This window comes from Electrophorus electricus, chromosome 13 (genome assembly GCF_041902795.1).
Source record: "Electrophorus electricus isolate QZ-2024a chromosome 13, ASM4190279v1, whole genome shotgun sequence".
Classification (NCBI taxonomy): domain Eukaryota; kingdom Metazoa; phylum Chordata; class Actinopteri; order Gymnotiformes; family Gymnotidae; genus Electrophorus; species Electrophorus electricus.
In genome coordinates, this window is record NC_137509.1 from 13,709,413 (window position 1) to 13,730,000 (window position 20,588).

Below are 20,588 nucleotides of genomic sequence, written 5' to 3' on the forward strand. Positions count from 1 at the left end.
CTCTTTTCTCTCTGGCCTTCCGCCCTGTATGCACTGTCGACTTTCATTGGCCACAGAAGGATCTTGTGTGCATTATGGGTTTCTCCTACTCTTTGCTAGCACTGAGTCATGATAGGGTAGTATGCGACAGTTCTGTCTAGCCAACACCAATTATGAATCAGAACTGACAGAATTGTCATGAGCCCAGAAATGTCTACAACCACGACCGTTTCCCCCAGAGAGAGATCCTCCTACATGAAACACAAGTTCTTTCTAAAACTCTTTCGAGGTCCTTCGTTGCTAAAGTTGGGTAATGAAGTATGGTGAACAAATTGACTATTCGCAAGAAGGACCCCAATCCAAAGTATAATGACATTGTGTTGCCATATCAGAAATGCCATTTTTCATACAGACACATTTCACAGTCACAATAAGACAATCTTTGTCTTAATGGCTAAGTGAAGGTTTATTGTGTGTTGAACATACTTGCCATACAGCAATTGCACAATTGCATCTTTTTATAGGTACCATGCTGTAAAACTGCACGAAATGCATTTTTATTTCCTGCCAGACAACTGTCTGTGTTCTCTACCATAAAGCTATAAATGCTGATCCACAATGTGGCGCCATCATCAGTAACACTTTTACATTCTTTCGCAGACCAGAGTCTGGAGTACAGCCTCACCGAGGACTATTGCAGGAACCACTTCCTGGTGGGCTTGCTCCTGCGAGAGGTCGCTGAGGGGCTACAAGCCAGCCCAGAGATCAGGCAGCTGGCTGTGGCCATCCTGAAGAACCTGATGATCAAGCATGCCATGGATGACAGATATACAGCATTTAAGGTGAGTGGCCACAAGCACGCACGCACACACACACACACACAGAGAATGAGAATGCTGACTCACTTCCTTTCTGGGAATTATTGCACTGTAGCACAGGAGGCCATCTGTGGTCTTTGATCCTGTAGGGCTGCGGTCAGCTAACTGTGCCCTTTTTGTCATCTTCGACGTTTGCATAGGCAGCCGATATGTTGCTGGATTTGGCTGAGAATTGAACATGAGCACTGTCGAGCATAGACTGCTGCATTGTTGTGTTGAATCTGATATTAGCAGATGGAGCCTGCCTGAATATTGTATTTACTTTTCTAGAGACCTTCATTGTTACAATAATGTTTCCGTTATCTGAGACCAACGTACTTGCCTAACATAGTCGCACGCTTAGAGTGAGGCATTTACATGCGTATCCTCAGAGGGCATAGGATATGTTAAGATATTCAAGCCAAGGCTTTGGGCACACTAATGTCATTGTGAAAATGACTGCCGAACAGCTCGCTCTGATAAGCTGCTGTCTGTTATGCAAATGTTAATTCTGTCCAGTTCAAACAAACCGCAGGAGCAGTGGGTCTAGGGAGAGGCATCCAGCTGCTTCAGAAATTAAATGAGTTTGCATTTTTTTTATAGAACCCAAAGAATAAACAAATTCAGCTTTTTGTGAATATGTACCGGACACATTGTGAATCCAGACACTTATTGCAGACTTTCTTCCTTTTCTTATACAGTCACAACCAGATGGTTTTTGTCTCTGTGGCCAAGTGAGGGTTTACTGCCTGTTTGTCTTGATAGCCAGGGGAAGGTTTACTGTACTGATATGTTTTGCAGTCTTCTGCGTAACAAAGTACATGTTCAGTGATAAAAGGGCCATGGTAATAGCAACAGAAATGCATGCATAAATTGCAGTTCTCTGTACACCTCAGATGTTTGTCAACTGATGGCACACCATTGATTCATGAACACCTCCTGTTCATGTTTACTTTCACGTTGATGCACTGGCTGATCGACATGTTGTCTACTCTTTGGCCCTGCATTTGTGCTCAAACCCTGAACAGAACCATCAGGCCCGCATCTGCGTGCTCTACCTGCCGGTCTTTGAGCTACTCTACCAGAACCTGAACCAGCTGACTCCTCAGAGACAGCCCTCGCGATCTGGCTTTGGCTTCATGGTAAGCTCTTGCTCTCCATCTGGAGGTCATTTTGGAGAGGCCACAAGTCAACTGGTAGACATCTGCTTAGGGATGCGGGTAGCAGCAAGCACATCGGTTAGAGTGACGTATCGCAGAGAGATCTGGCAGTCTGAAATTGATCCCAAATATCTGTATGTATGAGGCATGTATACCACATGTATGAGATGTCTCAAAAGTAGTTATAATCGAATGTCTTGAAGGGTCTGAGAATCTGGGCCTTGCAGCAGATGTGGCTAAAATGAAATGTAGTTAAACTATTGAACCACAGACCCACAAGTAATCAGGTACAGTATGAAATAAAAAAAATAAAAAACAAACAAAAAAAAAAACAGGGTGTAGACTGTGCAGTGAAAGCCAGAAACCACATATTAACCACATAGTTAAAAGCCAAAATAAACATTTTCCAGGTGCAGTAAATGTGTAATATTTGAAATAGACATCAAGTTTTCAATTGAAACAGGTATTTCCTTCTATACGCTTTAATTTGTAATGTTTACCACTTGGTGTCCAGAGGAGGCTGTGTACAGACACTCTGCAAATTACGATGGCGTTACGTTCCTGTAAACCTATCTGAAAGTGTTTGTATTGCGAACTGAGGAGTTTTATAATACTCTACTGTATATCATAGCCTAGCCTATGCTGTCATAGTCCACTTTAAAGTTGGTTATAACACATACATTAACCCACAGTTGGGCAAATGCATTAACCCCCATGCCTGTTTTAGAATAAAGTGTTGAATATCAAGCCAAAATATCATTTAACCATATATCACTGTAATCCAAGGCGCGTCTGTATCTTTCTTTCTTCGCCTGCCCCCCTCAGTGCAGAGACTACCTATCCATGTGCGGTTCGGTAGACAGTCGCCGAGTCAGTACCGTCCTCGACAAGGATCAGTGTGAGTACAACCAAGACTGCTGAAATCTGGATCAGGTTTTGAAATCCAAGAAGAAACGAAGTTTGACGTTGTGGGGAAACTGTAGCCATTAAGAGTGTGTTTGTGACGTAGCTGGGGGCATCAATCAAAATGGACATGTAAGGAGAGAAGAATCAAGAGGGTCCATGTATGGAGATCCAGGCACTCCAGATATTAATGAGGTTAGACAGTCTTTGTTTCTCCACATGCACACACATGTGCTACCTCTTCTTTCTCTTTATTCTTCTTATTACTCCTATATTGTCTAAATGATGGATTTATTTCTTTTTTTTTGCATATTTTTCTCAGTTTGTGTAATTGTCCATTTACTACTGTGTCTGTATGTTAGCAAATGCAGAAAAAAAGAGACCAAAGGTTTACATAAACCTAGGCTAAAGCCATTCAGACTCAGTTCTTTACAGCGCCACACCTTTCCTGTGTCAAGGGACGTAGGGTACTTTTAATCTTCAAGTTCTTAACTTGGTATTTTGTGGCATTGGCTTTTCAATTCATAATACACAAGTTTAATACACAAGTTCGTCACAATACAGACGTTGCCTTCTTGCAGAACTGGTGTAACCCAGTCAGGTTTGTGAGCATACATCGATCACTGATCAGTGTTGCCAAACTGTTCAATCTGATCAGAGACCACTCCTCTAAAAGGCTTGGTCTTTGTGCTGTACAAAATTGGAGTAGGGCCTTCTTCCATTTAAGCCAAAATCCAAAATACCTCAAATTCATGTGTTATGGAGGGAAAAACACAAAATAATGCACTTATTTAGCCAAGCTGGGGTTAAGGGCCACAGAATATTGCTTACTACATATGTGTTTATTTGGTGCATGTCTGTCAATTTTTGTTTTCCACTGCCGTTGTTAAGACTGTCAAAGACATCTAACATCTGGGAGGAGGCGGTAGTGTGGTGGGGCTGTGTGTGGGGTTTTTGTTTGACATTACAAAAATGGTCAAATGGTTTGGTTATAGTTATATTGTATGTCGTTTTTGTTCTTCTGCCAAAGAGGGTCATGCTACATAAGGCAATGATTATTGACAAAAAATATAGCACGGGTGATTTAAAAAATTATAAAAAGTTGTTATTATTATTACTAATCAATATCATAAACATGAACCAAAACAAAATGGTTTCAGCACCAGTCTAATTATCTAATTACAATTATTGTTGTCTGATTTTTGTTGCTCAGCTACACAGACGTGGTTCCACAATGAGCAACCTTCCCGCTCTTGGGAGACTCGGACATTACGAAGTTAAAGGGCTGCTGCTGTGTTTCTTGCACATCATCAGGAACGTCACAGAGGGTTAGCAATGAGCCCGTTTGTTTATTCAGTCCAAAATAAGTGTCATGCACTTATATTACGCATTTAAAGTCTCTCTATTATGCATACCATGTGTATTTTTATTCAGTTTATGGGCCAACCAATGTACTTCTTCGGAGATGCAGTTTAACAAATGTCAACAATACCCCTCCCCCACACGTTTCCCTGTAGACACCCTATTGGCCTACTGGAACAAAGTGAATCCACAGGACATCATGAATTTCCTGAGTCTTCTAGAGTGAGTCACTTACCCTGTAAAAAACGTATATATCCATTGCTCAATCATTTACTGAACACATGTGCAAGAATATGTCCACATATCCCTGTGTGTCACCAGGCTATCTGATTCTAGTTAAAATCACAAGGGATTATGTAGACTTTCTGGTACATTGTCACTTGTTGTAGTAATCGCTGGTAGTAGTTAGTAGTAGTTAAAACATCAAATGTTTTAACCCACAAGAATTGCAGAAAACTTATGACTGCCTTGTGTAACTTCTGCTACCACTGCTTAGAGAAGATTTCTGTTTATGATGAGAAGTAAATGTAAAGTATTAGATAATTTGTTACCATATGCAGTTGTTGATCTGTGTTTTCCTACATACAGGAAAACACAGCCAGTGTGAGAGATTTGTACCAGTAAACTTTGGATTGTTTTGTGACATTGCAGTCAGCCTTTGAAGGACTGTTTTGCAATCTAGAATTTTGCCTAATGTTTTTGTGCAGGATTTGTCTGGTCCAGTTTCGTTACACTGGCAAGAGGAACATCAGTAGGTAAGAGTGGACGGTTATGGGTTTTGATGTTGAATCAGTAGGTACAAATGTTTATGGGTATTAATGTTGCATCTTGTCAAGATTCCCCCAAACAGTCAATATTTTTTTATTTATTGATGTCTCATATTTATTTGTGATGTCTTATATTACTGACATGATAGAACAGGTTATCACCTTTGCATACCTTTCTAATACTGTCAACTTTCACTTTGGATCGCAGCACGCAAGCTAGTGTAAATACTTTTTGTTCGTTTGTGTCGCCCATACGTGTACCTGGATGCGTTTTCTTTGCAGGTGTCCAGAGTGCTGGCTGTCCAAGGTATTCACTTCAGACAGGAAGTCCCAGACACTCCCGGTGATGCGTGGCCGCTCCAGCCTCCTGCAGGCCAGCCTGCAGCAACTCAGCACTGTGGAGGCCTCGCATACCCTCAGCACAGGTGCATTCTACCTCTCGCCAAAAGTGCTTCCTTTTTTAGCACTACCTCATCCCAAATAAACAAAAACATGTACGGTGCGCTGCCAAACGTCACTGTTGTGACCTTTCTCCAGAAGATGACCCAACTGTGTTACCGTGTTAGTGGTTTGAGTAAATTCACTGACACTGGACAAATGTACTGTTCATACACAACTGAATGACGGTTCACTTCAGGAGGGGGTCCCACAGAAGCAGAGATTAACCATCAGGCCCTGCTGGAGGGCAACATCTCTACAGAGGCTTGCCTCATCGTACTGGACACACTCTCTCTCTTTACTCAGAGCTTTCGGGTAATAAAAAATTGTTTTGTTTCGGGTGGGCGTGAGGGCATTTTTGCATAGGCATTGAACATAACTTATGGATGTAGTTGCTTGTAGGTGTAAAATTTTAGCAGTGTTTCTTATAATGTGGGTGATGAGTCTGTTTTGTCACAGATTTTAAAGACAGATGAGTTTAGTTACTTAAAAAGATCATTTTCCATGCCATATGCTAAAAGAACTTCTCTATGGACGTATACCTTTTTTAATTTACCTTGTCCCTGATTACTGCCATGTGCATTCTGTTACCACAGAATCAGCTGCTGGACAGTGATGGCCACAACGCTCTGATGAAGAAAGTGTTTGACATTTACCTCACGTTCCTGAAAGTGGGCCAGTCAGAGGTGGCGATCAAACATGTCTTTGCCTCTCTGAGAGCCTTCATCACCAAGGTGACCACCAACAAGACGACATGCTCATGATCATGGCCGCCAGATTCGCCCCGCATATGCTTGCGTCACGGCAGGACCATCGGACGCCGATTTCAAAAGTGCCAGACAGAATTTGATGTACCTTCTCAAACCGGCGCACCAGTTCTGAACGATGGAAATGATCTCCTTTGCCTGCTGCTCTTTCCCAGTTCCAGGTGGCTGTCTTCAAGGGTCGCGTGAGCCTGTGCAGCTCGCTGTGTTACGAGGTGCTGAAGTGCTGCGTGTCCAAGTTGGCTGCGGTGCGTGGCGATGCGGCAGGCCTGCTGTACCTCCTCATGAGCAAAAACTTTGAGTACACCAAGAGGAAGAGCTTCCTCCGTATTCACCTACAGGTACGCCACCACTGCTACCACAGTCACCATTTCCTTTCTGTACCCGTGCCAGTGAAAACACTACTTTTTTTTTTTTTTTCTCCTGTTCTTCCCAATGCATCTCGAATAGTACTGAAAACTGATCCCAGATTGTCTGCTTCTCTGCAAACATGGAACTATGCTTTGAACCTTCTTGTTTCAAACTTTTAAAGAAAAAAACAGAAATGGAGTAGAACCAGTTTCTGGCTTTTGAACTCCAGTAACTGAATAATTCTAAATTCCTTTTTAAAATAAATTGAGGCAAAGGGGGACTGAGTGGAGAGCCAACTGTTTGCAAGCAAGTCTGTCAGTGATTTTATTTTATTTTGTCCTCTGACCTCTGACGACAAGAGCTGGCTCTTCAACCAGTAGCTCCAACAGGCTGTCAGCCTGTTTCTGAAGACCTCTGCTGTCGCTCTAGCTGGTATTGTAAGGATTTCTGCATGTTCTTATCATCCCTTGTTTGTGTATTCCCTGTCTCCCTTACAGATCATCATTGCCGTCAGCCAGCTAATCGCGGATGTGGCTCTGACTGGCAGCTCGCGCTTCCAGGAGTCACTCTCCATCATCAACAACTTTGCCAACAGTGACAAAGCTATGAAGGTATGGAAGAGGTCTGCCAATACAGATCATTTACTTGGGCAATGCTGTAATTGTAGCAGTTTTTTTTTTTTTTAATGCTGCACTTTGGGACCCAGTTGGCCGGAGACTAATTAGGAACTTCAAAGCAATTAATAACATTCATCATGAATAGCCACATTAACTCTTTGAAGAGGGCAAACAAAGGATATGAAATGTTATTGCACCATTAGGTTTCCTTTTTGGTGTTCCTCCTCCAGATGTGTTTGTGCACTTTTACACAAGTTAATTTTGCATCTGTGATGCAGGGGGAAAAAAACTAGACTGATGTGTGTGCGTGCGTGTGTGCGTGCGTGCGTGTGTGTGTGTGTGTGTGCGTGCACGTAGACCACCTCTTTCCCTGCGGAGGTGAAGGGCCTAACCAAGCGCATCCGCACCGTTCTGATGGCCACAGCACAGATGCGTGAGCACGAGAAGGACCCCGAGATGCTGCTGGACCTGCAGTACAGCCTGGCCCGCTCCTACGCCAGCACGCCCGAGCTCAGACGCACGTGGCTGGACAGCATGGCGCGGGCGCACCTGAAGAACGGCGACTGCTCCGAGGTACCAGCTCCTCCTGCTCCAGTTCCACCTCTGGCCTGTGCAGGCCTGCCTGGAGTGTCACTCACCATGGGTAATCGCCAGCCAATCTGGAATTCTACCTCTTCGGTTTTGCTCTCATTCAGAGATGTTCCCAACGTCTAGGATCTGAGATATTTGGAGATCGAAGAGTTAAAGGTGGAACGCAGTAGGGATTGAGCACAATGTCGAGATGCATATCTTGTTCGTAACAGTCTTTCTGGAACCACGACCTGTGACTCTGCTCTTCTTGCACTTGCCATTGTGCCTGGGGTGGTAGGCCTTAAGCATTCCATAACAATGTAGCATATGAGCATCTTCAGCAATGACTCATTACTTCAGATAGTCAGCCAGTCACTTGCATTAATATTTGTTTTTATGAGAGATTTATTTTTCCCCAAGGGATCCAGTGATAAATGCAGCAACATCTACATTATATATGACATTTGTGTTTTTTTGTGGATATTTTGTGCTTTTTATTTCTTGTATTTTGTATACATGTTTGTTGTAACGGAAAAGGCAAGTTTGCTGGGTTAATAGTACTAGAGGTATCCCTCATCTAGTCCTAGTTATTTTTAAGTCTTCATATCGTATATTATAAAATATTGTAATGACAGGACTCTCCTTGATCTGCTTCTGTAAGTCCTGATTAAGTGGCTTTTAATTCTGCAAGAGAGTTTGCAGAACAATTTTACTATATTCCTTATGCATTCATATGCTCTCCATTGTTTACTCTATGGTGTAAACCTCTACTTAATAAGTTACTGTGTTTAGTTAGGACAAAAATATTTGCACCAGCTACTTGCCTTGCAAAGACTGCTAGTAAAGCTCCAAGTTGAGTCATGACCTCTGAAATCTTGCATAATAAAAACAGGAACCCGTGCAACCAAGCAAATATTTTCTGGGGCAAAAGGGTTAAAGGAAAGTTATTTTCCGCCTTCTCTCTCACCATGTAGGGCATCTCGAGATTGTTAAAGCCTGCTAAACTTAATTTATGATTGTATGGCTGTCATAAACACATATACCTCCATTCACTTGTAGAGGACTGACTTGATCAGGCCAAGTCTGAGCACAGACAGACTTGAGAGTGAACATTGTGTCCTCGTGAGATTAATGCTGATCCATAATGCTTTGTGTTCACAGGCAGCTATGTGCTATGTCCACATCGCAGCTCTTGTGGCAGAGTATTTACACAGGAAAAGTAAGATTCCATTGCTCCCATCCACTGACAAACATCCTGTTTTTGAACTAAGAACATGAAATGCATGGTACACACATGCCATTCCATCAGACATGGAAGAGTATAGTAAGGAGTATAACATGTATAGTAAAGGGTGTGATTTATGAAAAGAAATAACTTGTTTGCTATAATTGGGTTTGCCAAAAGTTATCCTGACGGGACAATACCAAACATCATGACTGCACATGTACCAGTGAGGAGCTCAAAAGGATATCTGACTATCTGGAGTAGGTTTCTAGGTCAAAGTTTGGCACATAGGTCAGACGCAGAACTGTAACATCCAGAGAGACTGTACTTAACCAAACGAGAACCACAGTTCTGGTTAGATCTCAACTGCACGATGGTGTCTAAGTGTCTCTAAGCTGTGTCTATGGTAGGGGAATAGGGAAGATCCAGAAGACAAACAGAATATACCCAGTTGCACTGACCCATGAAATATCCCTTTGATACTTGCAAATGGATTACGTCTTCATGACAGTCAGCCTGGCATTTCTGATCTTATCATGCAAATCAGACCTGATAAACAAAATGCCACAACGGGAGGACATAAGTTATAAAATAAGCCACTGTACTTGTTATTGTGCCTATAATGTTTTGAAAAAATAAACAGAACACAAAAAGGCTTCTGGCTTGTCTCTGAAGAGCTGTGTGCAGGAGGCCTAATTCTTGTGCAGTATTTTATTAAGGTCCATTGTTCTCTGGCTTTGTAGAGCTGTTCCCTAGTGGACTAGCAGCGTTTAAGAAGATTACCTTCAACATAGAGGAGGAGGCTGCCATGAAGGAAGACTCGGGCATGCAAGATGTGTACTACACTGAGGTAGAACAGACTGCACAATGTGTACTACACTGAGGTTGCATCATGCTTTTTTAGAACCTACTGAGCCTACTTAATAGAAAGCAAAAGTGTTGCAGTAGGAATAAGGGATAGATTTTAAGCAGATATACTCTTTTAAAAGAGTAAATCCTACTAAAAAAGGTAAAGCTTTTCTTTTCTTTTCTTTTCTTTTGTTTAATGCCTTTGTCCACAGCATTTCTCCATGACCTGTTGCAGTCATCCAAGATGACTGATGTTACTCCTAGCAAGAAGTGACTGAAGCCTCATTGTCAGGCCACACATTAAAAGAGGACATGCTATAAATTAAATACATTCTGCTGTTCATTTTCAAAAGCAGGGCAAACATTAATTCTGGTGTGGACACATGTTTGTTCATTTGTTTTGTGTGTGTGTGTGTGGTTTGTGTGTCTGTGTGTGTGTGTGTAACAGGATGTTTTGGTAGAGCAGCTAGAGGTGTGTGTAGAAGGCCTGTGGAAAGCTGAACGGTTTGAACTTATTACACACATTGCCAGGCTCATCATACCAGTCTATGAAAAGCGACATGAGTTTGAGGTAAGAAAGAATAAGACTAATCTTGAGCTGTTACATCTTGAACCATCATTTGCTATATCTAATACTTACCTGCTTTGTTTGCCTTCACATGTTGTTTATGTGAAAAGCAACGCTTCAACCATTCTGAGTTTGAGGTTGGTCATCGCATAAGACAGCTACCATATTTGAGGGAAACAACGCATGCATAAAACAAATATTGGCTGAAAAGGTCAAGTAAATGTGGATAGCTAAACGTAGGCGGTCCGCCTTTCAGAATCTGAGAGGTCATTTCAGTTGCTACTCTCTGTAGGTGCACTTTGTAATGTGAGGCCACAGCGCAGCCGTGAGCTGAATCAGAATCGGAACGATTCACCTTTTGGTCTTGCAGGTGGAATTTGTGTAAGCACCTGTGATTACTGGAAAATAAACAGCACAACAAGGTGCATAAATAAACAAAGTAGGAAGATGTATACAGGTGAATCATTCTTGATCAGCTTTGGAAAGAGCAATGATGGTTGTCGAACTGCTAGAGACTGCAGAGGGAATGTAGGAGAACGTAGTTGCACATTTGCTATTGAATGATTCTGGGCTCTTGCTGGCTTTAGATTGAATGCACTAGAAGAAGAGGGAGGTATTGGGACGGTTGGGGTTTTGAAGAGTCCTGGGAACTTGTTTCAGTGATGAGGCTTTGCAGAGGTCAATGACTGAGTAGGCACAGCCAGCAAGCTCAGTGACCTGACGTTTATTCTTGGACTGGACAGTGGCAGAGCCAAATTAGACAGTAGTAGTTGATGCAAAGGAACATCTTGTACTGGCCCCTTAGAAATCTACCAGGATGTGACAGGGCATGCACATGCTTGTGAATTGTAGATGTTGTGAAATGGGTGTAATATTTCCAACCCAACTGATATTGTCAGAAATGATGGGACTTGAGAACATTGACAGTGCTGTCATTGTTTTCCAGAGGAAGAGGTATGGGGTGGTTTTATATAAGTCAGTCATTTGAAACAGTTTTGTTAGCTTTGCCACTGAGTAGCCATTATGCACTGTTGTGTGATGGTTATCTTACTGTACTAGCAGTCAGCCCAAATTGACATTGTGTACGTAGGGGTGATGCATGTTCAGTTGTGTTTCAGCCGATCATGGATGTTGAAGGCAGAGATGAAATCCACATCTTCGCATAAGTGCAGGAAATTGACTAAAAACAACAGCAGCAAAAAAATCTACATTTTCATGCTGAAGAATGCCAAATTCTGAGTGGTGTTGTTTTAACTTGAGTGCTAATTATTTAAGACATTTTTAAGCCTTCTCCAAATTCCTAGCTAGCTGGCTAGCTAGTTAGTAAGAACAATAAACAACATTTTGATAGAAGCATCGATATAGACAACTAGAATTTGAAAAAAATAAACCTAATCCCAAAAGTTGATTTTAAATTGGCCTAATAATACTAGACACTGACCCTTTTTCAGTCGAGGGAGTGAATGGCATTGAGCCAATGAGCTTGTACCTTTGCACTGCAACTAAGGATATATGTCACTTCCAAAAGGAGTAATTTATCTCGTTCCGGGCATTGTGAATCAAGACTTTACTCCAACGCTATAAAATCGAAAGTTCATACCTCCCCTGCCACATTCACAAAGGATGTAAAGAAAGAGCTGATTTATGATTCTACTGAGAGGCTTTGCAAACTTTAAAGTAAGAATCTTTTTTAAGGGCTTGTGAAAACACAACTTTTGGGAAGAATTGGGGAATACAAACAGAACTATGAGTTTACTTCTGTATCTAAGGCAGGGCAGCTTACTGCAACAGTAAACTGTCCTGCCTGATTCCTTAACTTCCTTTGCAGATGTACATGTTTGTATGTCAGCAGTAGCTTAACTGTGACTGCAAGTCCGAGCTCCCAGAGGTGTCAGTGAATGCTGGGTTCAGACACTGAACACAGCAATAACAAACATGGGAAGTAACTATAAATCTAATACTAACAAAATATCAGCTGGAAATGGTGCAGGCTCAGCATGCATATGAGAGGCTGTGCAAAAAGAAATCCCTTGTTTCTGTAGTGTACTAGGCTCCTTTAGTGCCAGTAGCATGTTCACATTGAGAATGCAATCAGATGTAATCTGCTGATGTGCAGACATTGTACTAGAAATGCAGAAGAATGAAAGTGTGAAACGCTGGACATTTCTTGCAGAGGCCACAGCCTGCCATCTAAAAGAAGGGTTGAAACTATCAGATGCCGCTGCAGGTTTCAAATTATTCAAGTTCGTTATCTGTGATGATTTTTGGTATATGAGATCCCTTTAAAAGCTAGAGGCGGGGACTTTGCTCTGTTTAGGCTCCAGTGTATGTCGCTAAGTTTAGTTTGACAGGTAGGGGCTATTTTCTCAGCGTAGACAGTCTTTCTGCTGCCCTTCAGATGTTATGCGTTTGAAGTCTGTCCGTATAAGAGTGAATGGCATCCACTTGGTTAACAAAAAAAATTCCATTTTCATCTTTTTTTCTTACATTTGTATACAAGAAGGTAAACAACAATTTTTAAACATTTGAGTTCTGCAGTAAGTGTACTTGAAGTCACTCCTGTCCTGTAACTGCAAACAATTCAGCAAACGACAACTAGAAAAAGAGTATGAGGCCATTACTATACACACTGAGTGATCACTTTATCAAATACATCTTTTGAGACCTATACTCTCTAGATGTTGGCTCAACCTTTTAAGGCCTCTTTCCTGAGTGACATCATTTTGACCAATTACTCGAGTTGTATTCAGTCATAATTGTAAGGGCTTTGGATAAAAATGTCAGGTAAATGCCGCAAATCTTGAACAAGGCATGGTCATCGGTGCTATGCTAGCCGGGGCCAGTATTTCAAAACCTCCAAACCTTGTGGGTTTTTTTCATGCAGTGGTGTCAAGAGTATACTGAGATGGAAAAGTTCGTGGAGGTGAAGTAATGGTATGAGGAATGCGTTTTTTTTCTTGGCACACCATAAGTCTGTGGATGGATGTTTGGACAGTACAGTAGGGCTTACCTAAACATTGTGGCTGATCAAGTTCATCCCTTCATGGCAGCTGTTTACCCTATGACAGAAGGATATTTTCAGTAGGACAATGCACCATGGGAGCAGGGTTGTATAGCCATGGATTTGTTTCCAGAACATGTCAGCGAATTTTACTTGCTTCACTGGTTTTCACAGTCCCCAGATCTGTAGGACATCTCTGGTAGAGCAGGCGGTTCAGAACATGTCGGTACCTACATCTAATTTGCGGAAACCTCAGGAAGCCGTCTTTTCCGTATGGCCCAAGATTCCTTCAGAACGATTTCAACACCTGGTGGAATCTGTGCCACAAAACTTTGCTGTGGTTCTGAAGGCCAAAGGCAGTCCAAGATGGGGCTCACTAATAAAGTGGCTATTAACTGTATATTAAAAATGTACATTTATTTTGACTGTGTTAATGGATTCTTATAATTTATAATTGTGAATACTTTTTGTGCAAATAAGCTATATTTTATTTATGTATGTATTTGTGAGACAATTCACGGTTTTATTACCAAGAGTCTCACAAAAATGATGGCTGTTGGTGATGCAGGTGACTCATGCAAAAATGTATCAAAAATGTTTCAGGGGACATATTACAGATAGATACAGGTCATTTGCAATTATGAATGTGAACCATAAGGATGGGCAAATCCGATTTAAGCAAAAAACCCCCCCAAAAATCTGAATTCACCATTGTAGATTGAATGTGAACACGCACAATATCCTTACCGCTCCTTTTCTTTTTTGACACACAATTCCAGAGAATGGTACTGAAAACATGTCTCAGTTATACAGAGAACAAGACAAATTACCATCAGTCAAATAAGTGACCAAAGAAAGATTAGTACAGATATGGCAAAGGTGTAAAGTGAGGTATAAAATTTGCTGCACTGGATAAATAAATACGTAAACATGGCAAAAAAAAATCTAATTTTGACTGGATATGTGTTGAATGGAAGGTTCTTTGAGTAGTAGGCTAACTAGCAACCTAACAGTGCAGTGAGGATGGTCTTTCAGGCACTGGGAAAATCAACTTCTCTGCATGCAATGTACTTTAATACACACTTCCCTCACTGACTAATAACTGTTAATGTGTCAGGTTCATGAGTGCTCCAACATGAATCCACTGCTTTTTAGAATGTTCTTGGAAACAAGTCACAAACGTGCCTTGGCCGGGGCCTCCATATATGGCCACTTTCCACGGTGTCATAAATATGATTGTGACAAGTTTACACCAGCATGGACGACAGCCTCGTAATGTCCTTTAAATAATAATCTCTGTGCTAAAATCATTTAAGCATCATTTGTTCCTATCATAAAAGCAATTTATTTTATTTTAAATTCATCATTATTGAGGTGGGTATTACTTGTTGCTTACTGGTTATCAACAGTTTAATTAGGATCAAGTCCTAAACCAAGGATTATTGTTTTACTATAACTATTAGATAAAGCACACTGATTCAAGCCAAACAGCTGTCTCGGACATCATGGCTATCTAGGCAATCTTGCTGAGGTTTAAATATGTGCAAGTAGGCTGAATGCACTTACCAACCAAATACAAAGTTAGCGTGGCTCCCATTCAATCTAGATTAGTTTGCATTCCTTCTCAAAGGAACTATTTGCTTCAGCTGTATTTTCCACTGACTAAGGATGTGTGCAAGGTGCTGGTATTGGCCCTGATCTTGACAGCCTTTGAGGTCTTACAAGGATTATAGCTGTTTGCCTGATCCCTATAAAACATAACCTTAAAGGTTTACCCACACATTCATTGTGCATTCTGGTAGAAAACTAGGCCTAATTTGTCATTCAAACAAACTAAAAATTCTGTAATGATAGGAGTAGGAGGGGATGTGATATCACTTTACAAGTAATCGACTTGTTGACACTTGAAAGAATGGCGTCCTGGACCACAGGCTGATGAATATTAAGGTATACTAAAAGGAAAATTCAATAAGATTGTTTGTTTGGTTTCAATAGATTTTGTGTTTAAACCGTACTTTGTACCTTTTTTAAATGTTTGGCCTATTGCTGAGTCATTCTGTCTTGTACAGTGACACATGAATTAAGAGAAAGAAAGAGCCTGGTCTCGTCTCTTTTTTGTAGAAGCTGAGGCGGTTGTATGACACTCTACAGAGAGCCTACTCTAAGGTCCTGGAGGTTATGCAGAGTGGTCGTCGTCTGCTTGGAACCTACTTCAGAGTGGCCTTTTACGGGCAGGTGGGTGAAGTTCACACATCCAGGGAATAAACAAAGCACACTTTTGTTTATAGTCTGTTTTTGAAATAGAAGAGACAAAGCACTGAAATTGAAAAATTTATTTTCAAAAGCAACTCCCGAGGAAGCTTTACTTTATTGTTTTAACAAAGCCATCTGGTGAAGCAGTTACACATTATATTATATAATGGCATTTACTCCTAAATTAAAAAATGAATGCACCAAAGATATATGTGCGCATATTCCCTGTATTTGCCTCGTTTTACAGCTGGTTTAATCTTGTTTGTAATATAACGAGTGATTAGATGACATTAGATCCACCTGTGCTATACTTATCAACCTAAAAAATACTGCCTTGGGTCGAAACCGGGTCGAAACCAGGTCACTCATGAACGAGGCCAATAAAGATTTTCACTATTGAGATCCCGTCACAGTTGACTTCACAGTACAACATTGGCTCTAGCAGTGTACGGAAGCCTGTTCATTACAAATATAGAATAGGTATAGTGAGTAAAATTACTCACTGGTTTTTTATCTCATAAGATTTGTGATGCACTCACTGCTGTATTTCTCATTTCTGATTACTCAATCCAGCTCCATGTATTCTGTCCTCTTACATTACATACAAAGAATTTTCCAGCACTTTCAAAAACAGCTGTGTATATTTCTAACCTGGAGGCCAGCTGTAAATGCATAAACTACACAGCAGAATTCTCCTTTTGTGTGCTCTTGAAAGAAGTAAATATTTGCATACTGCTTGCTACTTCCTCATGACGTATCATGTTTTCTCAAATTTAACTTCCAAGCCTGACAGGGCATCTGCCCAGAGCAGCAACAACTTTTTGTCTGTCATTTAACTGTTGGGCAAATGCGTGCATATCCTTTAATTCCAGAGGTCTTTAAGGCTGTAGATGGGAGCAGCTGAGACAGCCATGCTTTTCTGTTAGCATGCTTTCTGTGATGTCTGACACCATGTATGTTTTTCTTTTTTCACTTTTGCCCCCTCAGGATCTCACATTAGAGCGACTTTGTGCTGTTGCAGCCTTCTGTCAGCACTCGTCTTTTATGTTTGTTTGTTTTCGGTGTCATTTATAGAAGAGAGTGTCACCTTCCATGCTCCTGTTCTGCAGTTAATGAATACTGACTTCTGATTACTGCTGTTCGCTGAAAAGGTTTGCTAGTAACAAAAGCATCAGGGAATGCACAAGGATGACTTACCATATGAGATTAACTCAGATGCTCACTATGACAAATGGGTTTGAAAACCAGTAACATTTTGAATTTGAATTCCTATATGAGTTTGGTTTGGTTTGATCAGCTGACGAGCTAAAAGTGTTGTGTACTTTGCCATCATGAGTTTGATCAGATTTCACCAGCAGTTAGGTTACAATTCTATTTTACATCATTGCACACAAAAACAAGATTTACAAAATGCTTTACAAGATGATGCAGAAGAATTAAAAAGAAACGAAATGAATTGCTTTATAGCAAATTATTGATTTAAAACTTGTGATGTTGGCGGCGAGGAGGTAGTGGGGGGTGAGTGAAAGTCGAGAGAGTCTATTCTCTATAACAGCTTGACGTGAGCGAACTCGGAACAAAAAGCTGACAATGCAGGGGTAATAGCTCAGCGTCTAGAATAAATGTCGCAACAAAGAGCACTTGAGAGCAGGTTCAAGCTCCAGGAGCAAGACAACTGGCAGGTACCCATGGGCTTAAATAGTGTGGAGAATAAAAGAAGGGAAACGTGGAACGGGTGTACGCAATATCTAATTAGTGAGCGATTGAGAGCGTGGCAGGTGAGGGAGTGTATGTGAAAGAGAAAGTGGGTGTTTCCCTCCTGTGGAGTGCTCGGCATACCGTGACACCAATAATTTAAAAAATGAATTCAGTAAATTAGGGTAAAGGGAAAAGCTAAAATATAAAACAAAGCAGGAAATAAAATGAGCAATACATTTTAGCATGTTTAGCAACTCTCCTCTCGAACAGGCCTAGATCATCAAGAATCCCCAGGTCACTAGGTAGGGAATTCCCCATCTTGGGGCCATTTTAACAAGAGGCTGTCTGGACACTCGGGTGGCGAGTATGACCGCCGGGTTACTCTTGTGAGTAGGACCAGCATGTAGCTGTAGCAGGTATGACAAGCATGTTACTGTTGGTGGATGTTGCTCTCAACACACACCTCTCAATAGGGCCAGACCTGATGTACACTGAGGTACTATGAGACCGTGAAGGCCTTTAAGCGTATCTTAAAATCAGTTCTTAAAGACACAGGTGGCCAGTGCAGCTGACAGGGGAAATATGCTTCTTCATTCTCAACATTTTTTCTATTGCATTTTGTACTACCTACAAGCTAAGGAGCTCTGATACACTATAACAGTTTAATAGAGTATTTAAATGTAAGATGGTGCAGTACATTATTAATGGAAAGAATAAACCAGTAGTATTTGCTGCATGTTGCGTTTATGCTGGATGAATAAATAAAATGACTGTGTTTTTAACAACAGGGCTTCTTTGAAGAGGAGGATGGGAAAGAGTACATCTACAAAGAGCCAAAGCTGACGGGCTTGTCAGAAATTTCTCACCGGCTTCTCAGTCTTTATGGAGATAAGTTTGGAGCAGAGAATGTGAAGATAATCCAAGACTCCAACAAGGTACTCTTAGTTCAGGAAAGACCTCCTGAGTTAGCAGTGCTTTATTTGTACCACTTCAAACATTAACCAAACTATACCAAGAAATTATTTACATTGCTTTAATAAGCTTTTGTTCTGTTTTTTCAACTGATCTGATCTATGTCATGGATTTTTTGATGTTAACTAATGCGATTCATGTAACACTGTCTTTTTCTGTTAACCATGTTCAAATTGTTCATAATTTGCATATGTCCATATTATTCTCAAACATTACTCTTTTGCTCAACAGGTTAAGCAGAAAGACCTGGACCCGAAGTTGGCCTACATACAGGTAACCTTTGTCAAGCCTTATTTTGATGACAAAGACCTGGTGGAGAGAACGACAGACTTCGAGAAGTGTCACAACATCAACCGCTTTGTTTTTGAAACACCCTACACCCTCACGGGGAAGAAGCATGGTGGCGTGGAGGAACAATGCAAAAGGCGAACGATACTTACAAGTGAGTAGAACAGTCACTGGGTGAGAGCAGACATGGGTCACCATATCTGCTAATAATCAACCTCCTCATTCCATAATTTTCAATTACGCCACCTCACAGGTAGGTCTGTTTTACCATGCGAGGTTTTGTAGCTTGGTTATGGTGCTATTGACTTGCCACGTCTTGTTGAAGGATTTTGTAGCACGTGAGCCAGCAAGATGCACATTGTATTTACCCATCTTACCTTTTATTATTCACACATTATACATCTCTGTATAGCTACGCTGTCTACAGTCATATTGTCCTGAGTAATAATTGTAGTGTTATTTTTGGTGGCTCCAAAACGACTCCTTTGAAACTGCAGGAGAAAGAGAGAGAGAGTGTGTGTGTGTGTCCCATGTTGACGCTGTTTAATTATTGAGACGAGTCCTTCAGAATGCAGCTTCATTCATGGCTTTGTGCTGTTGTCTCCGTTGCACACTTGTAACTATAACAACGGGTGCAGAGTGTGCTTTGTCTCTTCAGAGATGGGCCGATTAATGAAAATAGGCTCCTAACCTCCTTTTGTTTGCGTGTTGGTTTGTTTGTATTTCTCTGCCATCTGGCTGCTGCTGATATTGCAGAGAAGTTTGCAAAGTGGATGACAGTGCTTGGCCTAAGGCTGGTGGTGTTCTAGTTTTTTATTTTGTGTTTTTGCTTCTTTGTTCTAACAAAAGCCTCATGTATTTGTCCGTGTGTGTGTGTGTCTTTCTGTGTCCGTGTGGCCGCACGGGGCGACTGGGATGTGCTGGTGTGCACAGCGGCAAACACCTTCCCCTATGTGAAGAAGCGCATCGAAGTGGTGGCAGAGAGGCAGCTGGAGCTGAAGCCCATTGACGTGGCCATCGATGAGATGAGGGAGCGCAGTGCTGAGCTCCACAAACTCTGCTCCAACCAGGAGGTGGACATGATCCAGCTTCAGCTCAAACTGCAGGGCTGTGTCAGTGTGCAGGTGTCCTGGGGCCTCACAACGCATCATCTATAATGGCGTTTAACGTAGCCATACATTAAAATAAGAATTGTATGAAAGTGGTTTCCTTTAATGTTTTTCTTCTTTTTTTGGGGGGGGACGGGGGTGGTTTAGGTCAATGCTGGACCCTTGGCTTATGCTAGAGCCTTCCTGGACGAGTCCAAATCTGGCCAGTCCAGTAAGAAGGTGAAAGAACTCAAGGATATGTTCAGGTGTGTACTAAATAAGGATATATTCAGGTGTGTACTGAATATGCTACTGTTTCTCTCTATGACCATAAACAATATTAGTCAAAGGTTTAGACACACCTGATTGAATGTATGCTGTATCATCTTAAAGGCATTTTCATATAAAGGTAAATAAGTATTTTGTAGACAAATATTGTTGAATTGAAGTAGGAAGCTGGTGTTTCTGGATGTCCAGAATTTTCACGATTAGTGTCATGTAGTTTTGCTTTTAATAGACTGTGGTTCAGTTGAGAGGGAAACCTCACTCCACCAGCACTGGCACTGAAACAGATCAACTACTACAGGCAAAACAGAAGTTGCCAGTTTACCCTGGTTGCTTCATGCAATTGCTCCACTTTTGTGAATGACAGTGCTTTGCGATACCTCTGACTTATGCAGGCTGTCCGTGTGCTTCTTACAGGAGGTTTGTTCAAGCATGCAACATGGCTCTAGACATTAACGAGCGACTCATCAAAGAAGACCAGTACGAGTATCACGAGGGATTGAAATGCAACTTCAAAAGTATGGTCAAAGAGCTGTCTGACATCATCCACGAACAGGTAAGACACACGGGCCTGAACAATGCTTCTGTTCAAG

At 41.4% G+C, this 20,588-nt stretch overlaps 1 protein-coding gene across 10 annotated transcripts in view; it reads left to right on the forward strand.

Annotated features, from left to right (window-relative positions):
* dock11 (dedicator of cytokinesis 11) overlaps nt 1-20,588 on the forward strand; it is a 51,031-nt gene that overhangs the window by 28,356 nt on the left and 2,087 nt on the right. For 8 of the 10 annotated variants that reach the window (XM_081694451.1, XM_081694453.1, XM_081694455.1 and 5 more), the window contains 22 exons: nt 640-821; nt 1,865-1,978; nt 2,822-2,894; nt 3,006-3,094; nt 4,113-4,227; nt 4,417-4,483; nt 4,969-5,016; nt 5,311-5,453; nt 5,666-5,781; nt 6,063-6,200; nt 6,389-6,571; nt 7,079-7,192; nt 7,556-7,771; nt 8,930-8,987; nt 9,737-9,843; nt 10,291-10,413; nt 15,533-15,646; nt 18,151-18,297; nt 18,566-18,776; nt 19,556-19,746; nt 19,879-19,976; nt 20,413-20,551. In XM_081694451.1, coding sequence (XP_081550577.1) covers nt 640-821; nt 1,865-1,978; nt 2,822-2,894; nt 3,006-3,094; nt 4,113-4,227; nt 4,417-4,483; nt 4,969-5,016; nt 5,311-5,453; nt 5,666-5,781; nt 6,063-6,200; nt 6,389-6,571; nt 7,079-7,192; nt 7,556-7,771; nt 8,930-8,987; nt 9,737-9,843; nt 10,291-10,413; nt 15,533-15,646; nt 18,151-18,297; nt 18,566-18,776; nt 19,556-19,746; nt 19,879-19,976; nt 20,413-20,551 — 2,786 coding nt within the window. The other 2 variants (XM_081694454.1, XM_081694456.1) reach the window with 2 other exon arrangements.